This window comes from Ailuropoda melanoleuca, chromosome 1 (genome assembly GCF_002007445.2).
Source record: "Ailuropoda melanoleuca isolate Jingjing chromosome 1, ASM200744v2, whole genome shotgun sequence".
In the NCBI taxonomy this organism is placed as follows: Eukaryota; Metazoa; Chordata; class Mammalia; order Carnivora; family Ursidae; genus Ailuropoda; species Ailuropoda melanoleuca.
In genome coordinates, this window is record NC_048218.1 from 206,381,362 (window position 1) to 206,400,518 (window position 19,157).

Genomic DNA, 19,157 nt, shown 5'->3' on the forward strand with positions numbered 1-19,157 from the left:
GTGAGTGGAAGAATGTAATGGGATGAATGGACATTTAATGGAGTAAAAGGCCACTTAATGGGATTAAGTAAGTGCTTAATGGGATTTCCATCTCCCAGGCACACAGGCCGGGGCTGAGAGGGGGGAAGCTGAGGGCCCCGAACGGGGCAGGCCTGGCGGGTGGGGAAGCGTCGGGGCAGCTCCCGCAGGCTCAGGCTCACCGGTGCTGGCGTGGCGCGGTGGCGGGGGCAGCCCCGTGCGCATGGCTTCGATGTCGTCCGCAGACGAGGCGCGGCGCACGCTGGCGCAGCTCTCCCGGGAGCGCGTCCGGGCCAGGCTGCAGCTAGAGCCCGAGGCGTCGGGGTTGAGGCTGTGCGCCCGGGGTGACGGGTGCATCTCGGGCGCCCTGGCAGGCGGGGAGCCAGAGCCCACCAGCGCGCGCCGCTCCTCTGCGGGCCCGAGCCCTGCCACGTGGTTGTCCATGGCCGGCACCTCGTCCAGGGCCAGCGACTCACGGCTGGGCGCCGCAGGCGTCAGGTCCACATCCACCACCACGGCCCCTGGGGCGCCCGCACTGCCTGCACCGCCTGGCCGCACCGAGGACTCCCGGGCGGTCAAGGCCAGCAGCGCAGGCAGCTTCAGGCGGAAGGTCTTGGCTCGGCCTGCGGGGAGAGGAGAGGCACGTGGCCACGGGACTGCCAGGGGAACAGCCCAGAGCAAGGAAGCCTGGGAGCTGGAGCCCCCGCCACGAGGGGAGGGAGGTGGGGAAGCGGGAGCCCCGGCAGCTGACACCCCTTCACCCCAACTCCCACTGCACAGAACTCAAGCTTCAAAAAACCTCTGGAACACAATCTCATCTAAGGCTCGGACCACAATAAACTACCATTTCTTGAGCCTCACAGGTCATGGTGGGCTCTCCATAAACTATGCGTGACTCACAACTGTGCTGGTGGGTATCATTCTCCCCAGTTTAGACTCGAGTTGTGTTGCGAGCTAGAGGTCACACAGTAAGTGGCAGGGCCTGCATCTGCATGGAGGAGTGATGCTGTGGCCTTCCGGCCATAGCCTGCCATACCCCACCGCCTTGTAACCGGTCCCTGGAGAGCAGGTAAGGCCGGTGTTGTTAATATTGCCTTCCTGGAGCTTGAGCAACCAAGAGGTGAAATCTTTTGTCAAGACTCGGACAGAAAAATCAAAATTAAACCCAAAAAGGATGCCATGGGGGAGGAGAGAGCCTTTGTATTATGGGAGAATGAGATGAGGCCTCCTTGTCTCCGGCCATGGTAAGCATTCCCCTCAAATCCTCTTCCCAATCAGCCAAGGCCAGAGCAGAACAAGGCCCAGGGGCCAGAAGCAGCACAGGGAGGGAGCTGAGTCCCTGAGAGCCAGAGCCTTCTGATGAGCAGGGAAGCCACTCCGAGGTGGCCAGGGCCATGTGAGAAGGCTAAATGCCCTGCTCCTGGGACTTGACACAGGACTGCTCCAGGAGATGCTGTGGTAGGAACCCAAGCAGGTAAGGCAGGGAAACCAGGGGCATTCCTGTCCCAAGGACCTGTGAATCTGGGCTCAGTCCATCACTCCACTCCTGTCTGTCCATCCTGAGCCAGACGGGACTAGGCCATATCCTTGGTGTTCTCTTCCCAACCTCTGAAAGGAGCACCCCCCAACACCCCTTCCTGCAGAGCGCTGGCCTTGGGGAGCCTCGAGGCCTCAGGAAAGGGACCTGAGAGCACGGCTGCACTTACCTGGGGCCAACCAACTGCTGGTGGGGCCACGGTGATTGGTGTCATGGGCCGGGGACCCCACCATGTCCTTTTCCATCACCACCTCAAAGTTGAGGATAAACATGATGACAGCTCCATCTTCGTTCTTCACGGGCACCACGTCCACCAGACACAGGAAGCAGCTCCCTGCAGAGCAGAGGACGTGGCCACTGTGGCACCAGGGCCCCTCAGGTGGGCAGAGCAGAACCTGATGGCACCGGGCCACGCCTACCCCACGGCCCCCATACCCATTTCCTGGCCCCTCCTCCACAGTGTCTCCTGCCCGGACCCCTCCTCCAGCCATGTGCCTGCCACTCTGAGCTCTTTCCCTCTATCTGTCCACTCCAGCGTGCTGCTCCTTGCGAGGGCCTCTCCATTTGTCCCTCCCTAGCCTCTTGATCTTTCCTTGCTGTCCCTTGTACCAGGCAGTCTAGCCCCATAGGGAGGCCCACAGACTTCAGGCCCAGGACCTTGAGGCTCCCATTCCAGCCCTGCTGCTTCATCACTTAGCCTTTTTTTTCCTCCCTTTATTATTTAGCCTCCCTGTGCCTCATCTTCCCTCTGAAATGAGAATGATAATCGCTCGTTTCTCACGCGTTGTAAAGATGAAACAAGTCAGTACGGGCCAAGTGCCTAGGACAATGGCTGGTGTGGCCTGGACACGGTAGAGGGGTTAGCAGTCCCTCTGTCTCCAACTCTGCTCTCCCCACGTTAGCACCGCATGCTATGCCCGTCCATGGTAAGGTGAGTTCAGAAGTTGAGGGCAAGGGTCTCAAAACCATGACCGCAATTTGGTATTGGCGCACTATCCAAGCGTGGGACTTAGTGTTTCACAAAGGACCGGTCTGTGACATAGAGAAATAAAGTGATCTTTCAACAAAGAGTTGAGGAGCACTGCTTCTAGAACTTTCATTTCTGTTTCTCATTTTTCTCTCTTGTTCCTTGACTTTTTTCCTCCCCTCCCATTCTCTCTCTCTCTCTCTGGCCACCAGAGCCCCTATTCCAGGTGAGGTCTGTCCCCCAGGCCAGCTGCACCCAGTCCACCTCTGCTCCTTGTCCAGAACACCACCCCCTCACCCCTCTCTCTGTCGCTTTCTGAAAGTGACCCTGGCAGTCTCAGCCTCTGCCTAAGGCCCAGTCCAGAACCCCCACAGGAAGCCCTCCTAAATGAAACACCCTGTCCCTTCTTCTTTATGGACCCTACAGGGACCACACATGTTCCTCATGTCCCTCTCTCTCTGGGGCAGAGACTTCTTTCCTTGCCTTGGCTCACCCGTGCTCATCTGTCTTCTCTGAACTGTAGGGGTCTAACTCCCCAGTGTCTGCATACCCTCTGAAGGGCCTAGCACCTAGAACAATGCACCAGGAGCAGGCCCTGGCAGCAGGTGTAAGGGATGGCGTACTGCTGACAGTGGGGGGGGGTCAAGAAGGAGAAGCGTGGAGAGCAAGTGTGGGTGGTGAACTGAGTCAAGGAAGAGGCCAACAAACTTGGAGCTGGCAACCTCGGACTCAGGCTAGTGCTTGATGCCTGCCAACGAGGCGCTGGGGGCTGAGCCTCAGCTGAGCAGGCCAGGCGCAAAGGGCCTGAGTTCTGAGAGATGCTCCCTGGCTTGGGGAGGACTAGCTGGGGACAAGGCCAGGAGAGGCAGGCTGATCGGCACGTCTAAGGGCTGTGGGATCAAGCTAGCAGAAGGAGATCCTCTGACACCAACTGGAAAAGGACAGTACTAGGTTGAGGGGGGCTGGGCCAGGGGAGGGGCTGGCCGGGAATTCTCCGCCCCACCCCGAAGCCCTTCCACTCACCGCATCCTGGCCCTCGCGGCTTGGCCTGTGGGACCTGAACTGGGGGCTCTGTCTGGGTCTCCCTCCAGCAGCTGTCCCCTGACCTCCGGCCTCTGACATGGCCTGGCTGAAGCCAGGCTGTGGTGTTGGGCGCCGCAGGGGGCCGGGCCCAGCTGGAGACCGTTTGGCACCCAGACAGCCCGCCTAGAGTTTATGCCCTAATATGGTGATGGCCGGCAGCGGCCTGAACAGGGACTGGCCCTCATCAGGACTAAGGAGAGGCCAGAGACCAGGAAACCTGAGCCCTGGAGACCCCCAACACCCACCCCTGGTGCCCCAGTGATCCAGGCTCCTGATTCTCATTCCTCGCATGGAAACTCATCTCAGAGAAGTCCACGAGTCTGGAACCCAGATGAGCCCAACCCTTCAGGATGGCCTGGGGATTCTGCCCCCAACACAGAGCCCCAGGAGTCTGAACCCCGGCCTCAATTGCCCAAGCCCACTCCGCTTAGGCTTCTCTGCATTCTGCATCTCAGGCAGCCCGGGACCCTGGCATCCCAAACTGCCACCCCACCGCCTGCCGGGGCTGTAGAAACTCCAGCCGAGAGACCCCTCGCGGTACAGACCAGCTCCCACTCCAGACATACACTCACACAAAAAGCCCCCTTGGCCCTCTCCCTTTGTCGACATTCAAGGAATTTTTCCTTTCAAATAACCCTGTCAAAGCCCTGGTTATTCCAAAAATGTGAACTGGAGCCCTGCCTGAGGGCTGCGGGGATGAGGGTGGGGAGGTAGGCTCCAGCTGCTATTTTCAAGGGGACATGGACGGAAGGAGAGCCGGTGGCCCCAAGTCAGCCAGGGCTCTCTGGGGCCCCACCTCCCACCGCCCTGCTGGGTGGGCTGGGTCCTCCACGGACTGCCCCATCACCCATCCCCAGCTCTTCGGCCATCCCGTCACTGGCTGGCATTGGGGGGGTGGGCGTCGCTGAGGACAGCCGAAGGGCAGACAGGACCGGGGTGAGGCACAGAAACGGCCAGAGCTGGGCATCGGCACAGAGCAGACTGCAGCTGTGGGTGGTGGGGCTCTGACCTTCACACAACTTCACGGCAGAGAAGAAACGTCCAGAGTCCGCGGCTCAGCTGCCTCCGGGGGAGCCCGGGGCTGGCACTGCGCACACACAGGATGGTAACTCACCCTCCCCTAGCCCCGCGCCTACCTACCCCCGGTCCTGCCCATCGCTCTGCTCCGCTTCCTCTTCCGACCTTGGTCTGCCCCCAGGGCAGGCAGCTCCCCCTGGAGCTGAGGCGGACAGGGCCCAGAGCTGGGCCGGCTGCAGTTCCGCCTAGAGCCACTCTGTGGCAGGCACGGCCCGCTCTCCAAGGCCACCGGCGCCAGGAGCGCGCCAGGAAGGGACAGACTGGAAGGGAGCAGCAGGAACCCCACACCGCCCACAGAAAGGCCAGGAGGCTCCCCGACGCAAAGGGAGGGCGCAAGCTGTGCAGTCAGGTGGCCCCGGCTCATTGCTTCAGAATGACCTTGGGCAAGTCACCTGCCCTCGGCAAGCCTCCGGTGCTCCTCGGTGACACGGGAAGATCATGCCCACCCCACAGGGCTGGAGGGATGAATGGCATGATATATATGTGAAGCAGGAGCTGGGCCCAAGGGAGGACTTGATAAATGGGAGAAGGAGGAAAGGGAGAGGCCCCTGGGCCAGCCTGGGTTCACGTGGTTGACGCCGAAGAATACCCCTCTCACATCCTCCCCAACCCCCAGCCCCAGCTGAAGGCTCCTGAAGGCTGGCCATCCAGCCTTCGCCTGCCTCCTGGAGCTCGGGGCACCCTGGGCCCTGTGAGGATGGACACGAGGAACGGGGAGGCCATCAGTGATCGACTGCCATCCTCTGGCAGGCTCCTCTGTGCCTCGGATCCTAATGGCCCATGGAGGTCACACAGCACCCCACGAGTCACTAAGGAGGGGAGAAGGTATGGGGGGACACATTCCAAGCACAGAAGGTACAGTTCCTCCCGACCCCCTGCCGTCATCCACCAGCACACAACACTGGCCAGCTTTCGCTGGTGCCACCCCACACCCAGGAGGGCGCCCAGGGGCAATGTCCCTGCCATGCTCCCAACCCATCCAAGGGTCTGGGACCCCACCCACAGTCCCAAACCCCATTTCCCGCTTCTGGGCACCCCCAGCCTTGGCGCAGCTCCAGGCTTGGCTTCAACAGGGGCAGGCCTTTTCTTCCAGGGCAGCACGGGGAAAGGGAGGACTGCAGGTGACCCTGAGTGTCCCTGGACAGACTCCTCAGGTCAGAGGCTCTGGTTGCTCATCTATAAACTAGATGTCGGGGCGCCTGGGTGGCGCAGTCATTAAGCGTCTGCCTTCGGCTCAGGGCACGATCCCAGGGTGCTGGGATCGAGCCCCACATCGGGCTCCCTGCTCTGCTGGGAGCCTGCTTCTTCCTCTCCCACTTCCCCTGCTTGTGTTCCCTCTCTTGCTGGCTCTCTTTCTCTGTCAAATAAATAAATAAATAAATAAATAAATAAATAAATAAATATTTTTAAAAATAAATAAATAAAAAATAAACTAGATGTCATCCCGGCTCCTTGGAGCGTGGCTCTTCGTTCCCCACACACGTTCCCTGAACACACACATGTGAGCATTTAGGGCGTCATGAACAAGACAGGCCTGGCACCTGCCCTCACTGAGTCAAGGAGTCAGAAGGACCCCAATTCAGAGCCCAGCATGAGATGGGGGAAGAGAGAGACACTCAAAGAGAGGAGCCCACAGAGCCGAGCTGATCTGCCCCAGCCAGCAGCTGGGGAGACCCGGGCAACTGCTGTGTGACTGTGGGCAGGTCACCCACCTCTCTGAGCTTCAGTCTCCCTGTGTGTGCTGCAGGGACAAGTGATTCCTGCCCTGGGTGCCAGATGAAATGACAGATGGCCTTGTGGAAGCATCTAGAGCTGTAACGAGGCAGGGTGCCGGGTCCCTGCAGGGAAGGTGACCTCAGGGAGGCAGTCATCCTCACCCTGGTCGCCTCCCTGCCTGGCTCCCGGCAGGAGAAGCTGGGCCCAAAGTCACACTGAGGGCAGGAGGCTGGGGCTCCAGTCCTCCCTGTCCGCCCCCAGGCAGAGAGGCTGTCTCCGGCGGCCCAGGGCTGTGCAGTGTCAGGTTATATTTAGCCTGGTGGCGGCGACAGGAAGATGCAGCGGGAGCTGCTCCTGGCCAGGGGCCACCGTGTCGCTCACACCGCTCTCAGGGGCAGCTGGGGGCCTAGGGAAGGCCAGGGACATTGCAGGCCCAGGGGACAGAGTAGGGAAGCCTGAGAGGCCAACCAGTGAGTGTATGTGTGTGTGTGACAGAGACAGAGACAGAGAGTCCTCTGCCCCTGAGCCCAGGAGCTGAGCAATGCAGAATGCCCACAGCAGGGCAAGAATTGGGGAGCCATGACACAGACACCTCCACCGGCCCTTCCAGCTTGACATCTCCCAGGGATTTATAGGGTCATAGAGAGGGCCTCAGGGGCCTCTGTGCAGTGGTCCAGACCACCCCCCCACACACAAACCCACTGCATGTGGTCTGCCTGGGCCGCTTTCCCCAGGGACACTGGAGCAGCCTCAAGAGAGGAAGAGTCCTTTCTAGACAAGCTCTGGGTCCCAGCCCTGTCGACTTCCTGGGACACAGCCACATGTCTATAAACTGGGAGCCATGACCTTGCCCTGCCCCCAGAAGGCTTGGGAAGGTGAAACAAGGCCATGTTCACGTGGGGAAGGCTGCTCTCCAATTCCATTCTCTTTCCACTCCTCCAAGCTTTCCCTTCCCCCCCCCCTTACTTCCTGGGGTCTGCCCCTCCACCTCCACCCCCATCGGAACCCTTCAGAATCCCCCTGATCCCAACCATGTCAGACCTTTCAGCCCGCCCTCCCGTCCCTGCTGGGGCCCCCGTGCTCCCTCAGAGCCCCTTCAGTGCACCCCAGCTTCACCTGGCACTCCCACTCCCCAGAGTCCCCAGCGTGCTCCCCTCCAGCTCCTGCCATCCTGCCAGGACCCGCAGGACTCCCCTCTGCAAAGACGTTACTGACTGCTCCATCTGGCCCCCATGATGTTTCTCTTTGAGAATTTCTAAAACTATATCCCTAATTTAGGAGATAATTGTATACTGGCATCTGGGGTGAGCTTCCTTCTTCCTGGCACCCCCACCCAAGATGGAGCCCTGAGGCCAAGGCCGGGCTGGCTTCACAGGAGGTACCGGGTAAGCAGGTGTTCAAGGACTGGTCCTCGGGGTGGTGACCTGCACTTAGGTGGGTGTGCACAGGGCAATCTCCCCACCCTCCAAGCTCCGTTTCAGACCCAGGGAGACTAACTGGCTTTTCACAACAGAATCTGCCCATTTCAAACCCATCCTGAGTCTTGACTGTAGTTGGAACCACTGTGATAATCATGTCTTTTGTGGATACGCTATTAAATCTTAACACAATGGAGGGGCGCCTGGGTGGCTCAGTCGGTTAAGTGTCTGCCTTTGGATCAGGTCATGATCTCAGGGTTCCAAGATCGAGCCCCATGTCAGGCTCCCTGTTCAGCCAGGAGTCTGTTTCTCTCTCTCCCTCTGCCCCTCCCCCTGGTCGTGCTCTCTTTCTAGCCCTCTCTCTCTCTCTCTCTCAAATAAATAAATAAAATCTTAAAAAAAAAAAAAAGAATAGAATAGAATAGAACAGGAAGACTGGTGGCCCAGGAACCAAGACAGGGGACCAGAGCAGGAGCCTCAAAGGCATGGTGTTTCTGAACCTCAGACCCTACTGGCACTCTTCACTGTGACTCCCACAGAGCCTGCCACTGGGCAGTAAGGGCACACAGCCAAGGTCCAACACGAACAACCTGGGGTTCCTGCCCGCCTCCAGGGCTCTGCAATGCAAGCTTCTAGAACTCTGCATCCACCTTGGCTCCCAGCGTACCCCAGAGAGCCAGGGGATGCCTTGAGAACACCCATCCCAATTCCAGCTCTCCTGTCGGTCACCCACACAGCCACGGCTTCTCAATCATCGCTGGGAGAGCTGTAATCCCTCCAGGACTCCCCCAGCTCCCAGGATGCTGGGACACTCCAAAGAACAAATGCAAGTGCGCGTGGAACGTTCTGAGAAGTCAGATCCAATGTTCCACCAGCAAGCCACGCGGCAATGACCCACACATAGACAGAGAAAACCGGCATCATCTGCAAATGATAGGATCATCTCCCCAGAGAATCAACAAAATCAACAGATAAACAATTAGAACAAATAAGAGAACTCCGTGAGGCTGCCAGATGCAAGGTCAGCCACAAAACACACAGCATTTCTCTCCACCGGCACAAAGCTATTAGAATAGGTGGTCAAAAATAAGGTCTCTTTCGTAATAGCATCAGAAACTGTAAAGTAACTAAAATTGACCAAGAATGCACTAAGCCTCGGGGCAGGGTGGGGGGGTGCTTTAAACTAATAAAGCGTACAGAAATGATCTGATAAATGGAGAGACCGTCCAGGCTCTTGGTCGGGACAAATATTATATAGATGTCAATTCTCCTCAAATTAATCTATACAAATAATCTAATTCCAATCAAGATTCTAGTGGGGGTTTTCTTTCCAGGAACTCCAGAAACTTGCTCTAAACTTCATAAAGAAGAAGAGAAGTCTGCAAATACCTAAGTCAATCTTTAAAAAGGAGAAGAAAAAGGGAAGATTTGCCTTTCAGATTAAGACATACTAAATGCCATAGTTGTTGTTCTAGTGTGGTTTTGATGCAAGAGCAGACAAATAAATGTTTGGAACAGAACAGAGAGCTCAAAGACAGACCCGTGGATAGATGGGCAATTAGCTTACGATACAGGTGGCCCCACAAATCGCTGGAAAAGAACAGGCTATTTACTAGGTATGTTGGGAAAATTGGCTCACTACGTGGAAAAAAATACAACTTGATCCCCACTTGACACCACAGACAGAGGGAGGCTCAGGATGGACGAAAGCCGACCGAGAAAGGTAAAACAATTAAATTACTAGAAGAAACTGGACCCCTCTGCAACCTCGGGATGGTGAAGTATTTCTTAAACAAAACTTCCAAAGCCCAAAGCTAAAAATCAATTAATTTGTATCACTATGAAGTGTCTTTGTTGGATAAGTTTAACAGATGACAGAATGGGAGAAGATATTTGCAAAATCTCATTTCAACAGGAATTAATATCTAGAATCCATATATTGAATATTTAACGGTAAGCATTTCTTTTTCTGGAATACAAAAGCAACTCCTGCAAATCACCGAGAACAAAAGACAGCAGCTTCACTAGAAAAGTGAGCAAGGATACAAGCAGGCAACTCACAGGGAAGTCAACACGAAAGGCGATCGAGCCGGAGATGCCGGGACTCACACAATATCAAAGAAATGCAAATTAAAGCAGCAAATTATCACTCTCACCTCTTAGATTGGCAAAAATTAGAAAAGTGGATAACGCCAAGTGTGGCAGGGCTACGGCGGCGGGGGGGGGCGGACTAGGAACCTGGTGCTCCATTTAGGAAAGTGGTGATGGGGGGCGTCATGCTGGTGCCCCATCTGACAGTGCTTAGTTGAATCAAGTGTCCACGTACCCCGCGATCCAGCAGTTCCACCCCTGGGGATGCATCCCAAAGACCTCCTCACACGAGTCCAAAAGGAGCCACGGCTGAGGATGTTCACTGTAACATTTTCCTGGAGGAAATCTGGAGATGGCTGCCCAGGAGAGCGGGCAGGTAAACTGAGGTGGGTACACATCACAGAGTACGAAGCTACGGGGACGCCTGGGTGGCTCAGTCGGTTGAGCGTCTGACTTCGGCTCAGGTCACGATCTCAGGGTCCTGGGATCAAACCCCGTGTGGGCTCCCTGCTCAGCGGGGAGTCTGCTTCTCCCACCCCGGCTGCCCCTCCTCCCACTCGTCCTCTCTCTCAAATAAATAAATAAAATCTTAAAAAAAAAAAAAAACTATGAAGCTACAGACTAGGTGCCAAGTAACAACCTGGATAGACTCAAAGGCTTACTCCCGTGTAAGAACAGGGAACAGCAGAATATAATATATAGCACATACCATGTACGCAAGTTACACCTATATGTATCCAGACGAAATACACATTTTGTGAGAACATAGGCAAACAACACATTCACAGTAAGTTCGTCTGAATGGTTGCCGAAGGGAAGGGTAAATGGACCGGGGAGCGAGATAAAAAGAAAAGTGAAATGAAAGAGAAAGAACAAGAACAGGAACACAAACACGGCTTTGGTGATTTGAGGCAGAGGCAGGAGCTGGGGCCAGCAGAAGCCTAGGGAAGGACGGGGAAAGGCAAGCACGGGTCTCAAGCAGGGGGCAGGGCATGGAGGGGAGCACTGCAGGGAACACAGATGCTGGCCAGGACCTGGGGACACACGGCTTATGGCCAAGCAGGTGCAAGTCTGGAACCAAGCCAGACACTGTTCCAAGTCACTGACTCCCAGTACAGGGCTTCTGCAATACAGCACACTGCCCACCTCGTCCATTCCATTCATTCGTTCGTTCACTCGTTCATTCATTCAGCTAGTATGTACGGAGCTCCAGGGAGCACTAGACCCGGATACAACAGAGAACAAAACACAACTGCTCTCCGCCCTCATGGAGATTATACTGTAGTGGGGGGAAATCAGACGTGCCCCCTCATCCAGAACTTGAGTGAGGGACAATATGGGCCAAGGAGGAGACACTTCCTGGCCCTCAGGGTGCTTCTTGTCCAGCAGACGTGTGACCCAAGTGGAGAGGGGTCTGTTCGAGGCCAACCACAGTTCACAGCATGGAGATCTTCATGGGCCCCTAGACTAAGGACAGGAAGGGACTTGGGGCGACAGCAGCTCATCCAGAGTCTCTCCCATTCTTGTCACCTGTCCCAGGTGTCCCAACAAGCCCCCTCTTCAGGCCCTCCTCCCCAGGTCAGGGAGGGAAGTTTCTCTGAAAGTCCCTCACACTAAAGAGCTGATTTCCACATTCCTCCCTGCATGAAAGAGGGTGATGAGAGAGAATATGTTTTTCAAAAACAAGGCTCATTCTCCACCCAAGCCAAAGGTTCGTTCCCCTGATGGAGGCATTTTGGGCACCAAGGGAGATGTTTAAGTGCAAAAGGGCTTTCTTGGAAACCTTCAAGTCACACTGTCCTGGAAGCCACTTCTGGGCAGCAAAGAGGCTGAGTCTCACCCCATCTCACACCCCCACGCTGGCCCTCCCGATGCCCACAGCCCCCCTCCCCAGAGCCCAAGGCCACCGTCAAACTCTGCTCTCACTGCAGATGACGACGCTCTGCACAAATATTTACATAGCTCCTCTCCGGGGGCTACGGCAGACACAACACGGAGGAGCCGCCCTCCCAACACTCTCCAGACCCCAGAGCAGGCCAGAAGTGGTGGACACCCTCCGTCCTGGCAGACTACCTCACCCCTGGGCTGGGGCTGGGACAGGAAGCTCCCAAGCAGGCCAGGGCACCCTAGTCCAGCTCAGGAACCCTTCCCTGGACCCCTTGGAGAGAAAGTACTGGCTGGGGACAGCAGGGCCCCTCAGGCCCCTGTGCCTGGCTCCTGGCGACCATGCAGGGGCAGGGGCTCTCACTGGTCCCATATCCAAGCCACCCAGGCCCTGAATGGAAGGCCCAAGGCAGAGGGAGCCCCCCTGGGAAGGATGCTACCTGGGTCCACCCTCATTCGCCAGGTATCACTCTGCTCTGCTCCCATCGCAAGGATGCAGGACACACCTAGGCCCCCACCTCTGTCTAACCTGCCTAGGCACCCAATCTATCCAGGGACTCCTTCACCAGCAACGTGGCTGATGGGGATCTAGGGTCTGAGGATCATGACCCTGCAGGGCAGAGGGGGTGGGTGTCTGAGCCTGGGGAGGGGTCAGCCTTGATGGAGTAGGGAGAAGTGGGGGAGTATCACAGCGAGGAGTCTGATTTCAGGGGACAGGGAGGAAACAGGGAAATGGCCTGGGGTATGTGGAGGGTGGCTGGTGCCAGAAGTGTCTGCCCATGCCCCTGGGAAGCTGAGGTCTGAGTCTGGGGACCACAGACCAGTGGGTGGGGTGCCACCACTGGGGCTCTGGCTCCCCATGGGCACTAGGGACACTGAGGAGCAGGCTGGCCCCATGGTCTCCACCCCTCCCCCAGCCCACAGCTCAGCTGTTGCAGTGGGGGCCCTCTGACCCTGTTACCACAGCAACCGGCCTGCAGCTGGAGTGGAGAAGCCGACAGACTCTTCTCTAGAGACACCCCCATCCCCACCCACGCACAGGCTCCTGGGGACAGAGGGACATGGAGACCAGGCCAGAACACACAGAGGTACGGGGAGCCAGAGAGAGTTCCAGCTACAGCCCAGAGGGGCAGAGGAAGATCAGCAAGAGGAAGACTCAGGGGTGCTGAAGGGAGGGAAGAAGAGAGACAGGTGCAAGGAGAAGGAGGTAAAGACCAAGGGGGCAGGAGTCCGTAGGGAGGCCAACGCTGGGAGAGGAAGAGGGGCAGAGACCAGGAGCACAGGCAGACCGGCTGAAGAGCAGTCAGAGGATGAACTGGGTGGGAGGCGGGGCACAGACAGATGAAAACAAAGAGCAGAGAGAACAAAAGAGGCCAAGAGCAGGGCACCTCCCCGATGCCTGGCGGACGAGGGGAGCAAGGGAAGAGGAGCCATGCTCCAAGGGATCCCCAGCTCCCCACTCCAGCCATGTAGGAACGCAGGTTTGCAGCCGTAGCACCTGCTACCAGGACCTGGCCCCCAGGCCCCGCAGGGGTGCGACCACCTGTCAGCCCCATACTGCTGGCCCTAGTCCCAGTTCCACCTTACTCCTGGGCCTGATGTTAAGGGACACAGATAGAGGGCCAGTGAGTCTCTCCCTCTGGCTCACATCCCCCCCCGCCCCCGTCCAGCCTCCCCACCTCCCAGCAGTCCCAGCACCTAAATAATGGGGCTGTCTGGCTCCAGGCCCTGATACTGCACAGAGCTCGGCTAGAGGCACCGACACAGCACAGCTGTCTGCAGTGGCGCCTGCCAGCAAGAGGCCTCGCCTCCTTCCCAGCCACCCACCTCCCTGGGGCAGAAGCCCAGGGACCCACTCTCCTGTGGTTGGCCTAGGCAGAGACCCAGAAAAAGGCCTGGACAGAAAAAAGGGTGGCACGGGCATTGCTCGCCTCTGCCTCCCTGTCCGGCCCATGCACGCAGGTGGGAGCTCCCGTGCACACGCATACATAGCGCAGGCCACAGGCATTCACCCAAAGGACGAAGCATTTCAAGGCAGAGGGAAGGGAGGCAGAGGAAACCTGTCTGCATCCTAGACCTCAAGTGCCAGGACAAACGGGGACCCACGTGACCTGAGGGTCAAGGCCAGCCTGTGGGCCAACAGGAGAAGCTAGGGGAGAGCAGACAAGAGGGCAGGCAGAGATGACTGGCATCTGACTTTCTGGGTGGCAGCCCCATTTGGAGGAGTAACTGGAGGGAGGAAACAATCTGAACTTGGGCAGGGGGCCTGGGTTCTAGTCCTACTTTCTCCACTGATTAACTGGTAACCGGACCTCTGCTTCTCAGTTTCTCCATCTGTAACTCAAGTGGGCTGGATTAAGTGATCCACAAGGTCACCAAGATCCCATGACAGCACTCTGCAGCAGGGGTCTCACGGCTATCTTCTCCCAAAGGAGCCAGCCTCGGGCAAGAGGGAGGGCCTGCTCCCCAGACACTATGGGGAAGACAGAAGCACCCAGGCCCCTGCGGCCAAGGAGTAGAAACAGGCTCACAGCAGTAACCAAGCTCCCAGATGACACACTTTCTGCTGTTGGACCTGCACCCAGGCCTATGTCTCTGCATTCTTTCCATTATACCCATGGTTTGCAAACTTTCAAAATAAAATCGTACATAAAGTATGTGAAGTATATAGATGCCCCTGTAACTACTTGGGGTCACCTCTAATAGGTGACTGCAGAGCGAGAACACCTTCGGCATTGCTCAGACAGACATGGCGCCACCCCCAGCTCTGCCACTTTCTAGCGATGTGACTTTGGGGAAGTTTCTTCATTTCCCTGAAGTTCAGTTTCCTCATCCATAAAATGGAGATAAAAATAGTATCTACTTCCCAGGGTTGTTGTGAAGATTCCAAGAGATAACGTAAGTGAAATATTTAGCCCGGCGTCCAGTACACAGGAGCCGCCCAGCCATGTTAGCGAGCACTCGATGGCCCAGCAGATATCGGCAGATATAAAGACAGATCTGCTCTGATTACGGCTCTGGGGAGACTGTACTGAAAAAACGGACAGAAGGCCCTGCCCTCAGAGTTTGCTTCTAGTCTCCCGGGCCCCTGCCTCCCAGCCAGAACCCCAATTTTCTATAAGGACACTCTCTTCCACAGGGCCCCAGTGATAGTGCCCCCTCTAATGCTATCCAGGGATGTCACAGGCTGTGTATGCCTGCGAAAACAGAGCCAGGGAGAGATGGAAGCCTTTTACAGGGCAGCATGAGCCGACTCTGAGTGTACAGGGGCTATTCCAGGGACAGGGACAGGTGCATACAAGGATGGCCGGCTCACTTTGCCTGCCCCCAGGTGAAGGCAGAGAGTGCCCTGTACAGCAAGTAAGCTCCCTTCGGGCAGTAACCACATCTGGCTAGTTCAGTGCTCTATCTACAAGACCCTAGCACTGCCCCTGGCTCACAGGGGTTCAGTAAACGCTCGTCAGACACACACCAATGAGTAGCAGTTTGGGCATCCGTGGCCCTCCGATGGCACTTCTGGAGCCCACCTCCCCAGCCCTCTGATACCTGCAAGGCTCCCAAAGCCTTTTCACTGCCCTCTTTGAGCAGAGCCCACCCCACCCAGGGCAGGCATAGTGCGGGGAGCAGCCCCGCCCAGGGCTCTGTTTATCCACTGTCCGGAAGCCCAGAGCAGCTGGGCTGGGAGGCGGTGGCTGAGTAGAGACACCTGGTGCAGGAGTGGGTGGTGGGCGGGCAGTCATTAGATGAGACAAAGGCAACTGAGGTTGTGGGGAGAGCCACACACCTCCCACCAGGTGCAGTTTAAGTAAAGAAGAGAGAGGGGCCGGAGAAGGGCAGCCGAGAGCCAGCCAGAGTCCTGCATGTCCCCCTTGCCTCGCCCTCAGCGACATCTCTCAGATCAATCACCTGGCAGGGGCTGCCCTAGAGTAGCTAGAGGCCCGTAGCCAGTCGGAGGTGAGAGCCCAGCCACCAACCTGTCCTTCTAGCCTGACTCCGTCCGCGCACCTGCCATCCCGACCCCGTCAAACTCCAGCCCACCTACCTCAACCTGCCCACGTTTGTCCAGGGAGGGAGAAACCAAAGGCGCCAGACCCACAGCCAAATAGACCCTTGGCCACCCCGAAAATCATCCCGCCAGAGTGCGTGAGGCAAAGAGACCCACACCAGTGCCCAGCCCGCGCCTGCCACCTGACCCACAGCGCTCGCCCGAGTTGGGGTCACGCCCCCAGGGGACTCGCCGGGACTCCCCCCACCCTCCTACCTCCCGGATCCCGCTGTCTCTTCCCCCACCCTGGTCCCTCGCAGCCCCGCCCCCTCGTCGCGGCCCCGCCCCCTCGTCGCGGCCCCGCCCCTGCCTACCATCCTTCCGGTAGAAGGCGATCTCCACTTTGCGCTCCTCCGCGCCCAGCAGGGCCTGCGCGATCTGCGCGGCCGCACGGCGCTGCGTGCGCGGCCCGTGCAGGAAGTCGCAGGTGCAGGGCCGCTGCATCACCTCGGCCCGCGAGTAGCCGCACAGCTCGCAGAAGCCGTCGTTGCAGTAGATGACGGCGCAGTTCTCCACCCGAGCGTTGGCGATGATGAACTTGCGGCCTGGGGGGTGGGGATGAGCAGGCACGTGAGCAGGGACCCCTACTTCGGGGGCTCCCAGCACTTTCCCTGCATTTTCTTGTCACACACAGCCACCCGCCGGGGGACTCCCCGCCCCAGGGAGCATAGCGGGGACTGGGGTCCCCAGCAGGGGGCGGACGCAGCTGTGCCCCTGACACAGGTGCCTTGGCCGACCCGGCCCGGCGACGCGCCCCCTCCCCCGCCCGGCCCGCGGGCTGGCTGCGTGGCTTCCCCCGGGCAGCCTGCCAGCGGCCCCCCGCCCCCTCCGCGCCCGGGGCCGAGGCCAGCCTGGGCGGGTGTCAGCAACGCGTGTCAGCAGCCGCGGCGGAGGGATAAACACTGGGCCTGGAGAGGCAGCCTGGGAAGGGCCAGAGATGGCGACTAGCTTCCCTTTGCATCAGGTCCTCCGGCTTCTCTTCCTGACCTCTGCTCTCTAGACATGGGGGCGGGGGGCGCTCACTGGGCCCTCCTCACCCCCGGGATCCTTAGGGAATCACTCCCCCAAGTCTCTGCGGACCCAGCAGGTCAGTAGTTCCCAGGACTTACGCGCCTCTCCAAGGGCAGTCAGGGGCTGGAGAGTGGGCTCTCTAAAGGGGACAAGGGAAGTACCACGCGAGCAACTGCGATGCTTTTTCTCATTTACTACTCCGACAACCCCATAAGGTCATTATCTTTTTTCTTAGATGAAGAAACTGAGGCTCAAAGGAAGTTCAGAGGCATGCCCACATCTTGCAGCTTGTGAAAGAGCCAGCTTTTGAAGCTAGGTCTAGGCAGGAGAAGAAATATACTGAGGGTCACAGGCAGAAACCCAAGGTCATAGGGAGCAAGGAAAGGGACCTGCAACTCCAATCCCTGGAAATACGGGAGCCCGGGATGGACCTGAGACAGTGGCCCACTTGTAAGAAGACAGATCCAGGAAAGGGACCTGTGCCAGGGAAGTGAGGCCCCATCAAGGAGAGGTGCCCCATTAGACCCATTTCAGCTAGAGGTGGCTCACCCCCTCCACACCTGCCCCAAGATCCAGGCTGGCAGGTGAGCCACAGACAGGCAGCAGACCCAGCTGGTGCCAGGGAAGATGCTCTGGGATAAGAGCTTTTTATAAACACAGAAGTTTCCAGCCACTTTAATGCTGGGGCTTTGGGTGGCAGTTGGAACTCTGCCCTCTCCCTTTCCAGTGGACACAGCCCTTGGCTGAAGCCCTGGGCAATCCCATGGGCAAGGGTTGCAGCTGCAGCAACCCACCCCACCCCACCCCAGGGAAGGCTGCTTTCCTAAGCCCTCCCTTACCCTGGCTCCAGAAAGTTACTTTTTGAAGTTGGTCATCTTTAAGTCAGTTTGCCAGGCCCCCAAAACTCCCAGGCAGCCAACAACCTCAGGAGTCAGGGTTCCCTGTCACATGAAAAGACCCCTGACTTGGCCTCCATCTCCACCCGAGCCCAAGGCAGTCCAGACTACCAGCCACACACACGAGCTTTGGAGAAGAGAAACCAGCTCCCAGGCCCGGAGAAAGAAGAGCGAGTTTCTTCGAAGGCAGGCCCTACCCCCACCCCTTCCCTGAGCTCCTGGAATACCACCACAGAAGGGATCTGAAAAGCTCCTTGGGCCACCCCCCCCTTCCAGATGTGGAAACTGAGATTCTGACAAGGAAGAGAGTCACTCAAGGTCACATGGCAGTCAGTGGCAGAGGTGGGGCCAGAAGCCGAGCCCCCAGATCCTAGCCCAGATTCTCTCCATGCCTAGCTCCTCGGCCTTCTGGAGCTGGCGAGAAGGAAAGACCCCACCTTGTGGCCCTCCGCCGTGTCCGTCTCCTCCCCCTCAGGATCATCGTGTTCCTCTGCTTCAGACAATGCCGCCCCGTCCAACTGATCCCCCTCCCCCCACCACAGTTACAAGCACACGTTGTCCTGTGCTCACAGGGTCATGGGCAAGGAATGTCACCCGCTCCCTGCTCCCAGGGCCCTTGGCAGTCACACCCACCATGGCACATGCAGCCTTGGAGACAGACACACGCATGCTGGGAGGATCAAACACCCACGCCAGAACATTCACCTAGCCTGGGACACTTCTGGAAGCCTCCCCTACTGGGCCAGCCTGAGGGGTGTTGTAGTCCCCATAAAGGGACTCAGGACAGGAAAATCGGCACTATGGGGGCACTACATCGGGCCTGTTAGACCCTTAAAGCCCAGCGTCAGGCCGTGACACCCTCTCACCTGGGAGTCCACACTTTGTAGCTCTGTCAAAGATTCCTCCCCACTGCCCATGCAGGACCGAACTCATGGGTAACATGTACACAGCCGAACAGCATGTTCGGCACTCACTCTAAGCTTTTGGCTCTCAGTCTCTCAAAAACACAATCAAGACGGCTCAGACACAGTACTTAAGGTCTCACAGTTCGGACCATATACCTTCTCCTGTCCCTGCCCCCACACGGCCCCATCCACATCCAGGCACCCAGAGTTAGGGATACCTGCACACTTGAGATGTCACACACACTCCCGGATCCCGTAAGCCTGAGCTGAACCTCCCGCCCTGCGCCCCAGTACAGTCCCGTCGGCCCCAAACCCACGGTCCCAGGCACCAAGCCTTGCCCTCACGACCCCTGGCCCGCGGCTTGAGGCCAACAGCCCCCATTGACTCGCACTAGCCCGATGCACACGGCCCCGGGCACGCCCCTCCATTCACACTCGGGAGAGTTCGTTTTTTTTTTTTTTTTTTTTTTTTTTTTTTTTTTTTTTTTTTTTTTTTTTTTTTTTTTTTT

General features: G+C 57.7%; 1 protein-coding gene across 7 annotated transcripts in view; it reads right to left on the minus strand.

The window, feature by feature from the left end:
- Positions 1 to 19,157, minus strand: part of KCNH2 (potassium voltage-gated channel subfamily H member 2) — a 46,006-nt gene that overhangs the window by 12,747 nt on the left and 14,102 nt on the right. For all 7 annotated transcript variants that reach the window (XR_004619246.1, XM_034639526.1, XM_034639517.1 and 4 more), the window contains exons 2-4: positions 16,151 to 16,381; positions 1,725 to 1,889; positions 201 to 641 (exon numbers count right to left, since the gene is read on the minus strand). Coding sequence is in view for 6 of the 7 variants with exons in the window: in XM_034639526.1 (XP_034495417.1) it covers positions 201 to 641; positions 1,725 to 1,889; positions 16,151 to 16,381 (837 nt within the window). In the remaining variant the exon portion in view is untranslated. The remainder of the gene's footprint in view (positions 1 to 200; positions 642 to 1,724; positions 1,890 to 16,150; positions 16,382 to 19,157) is intronic.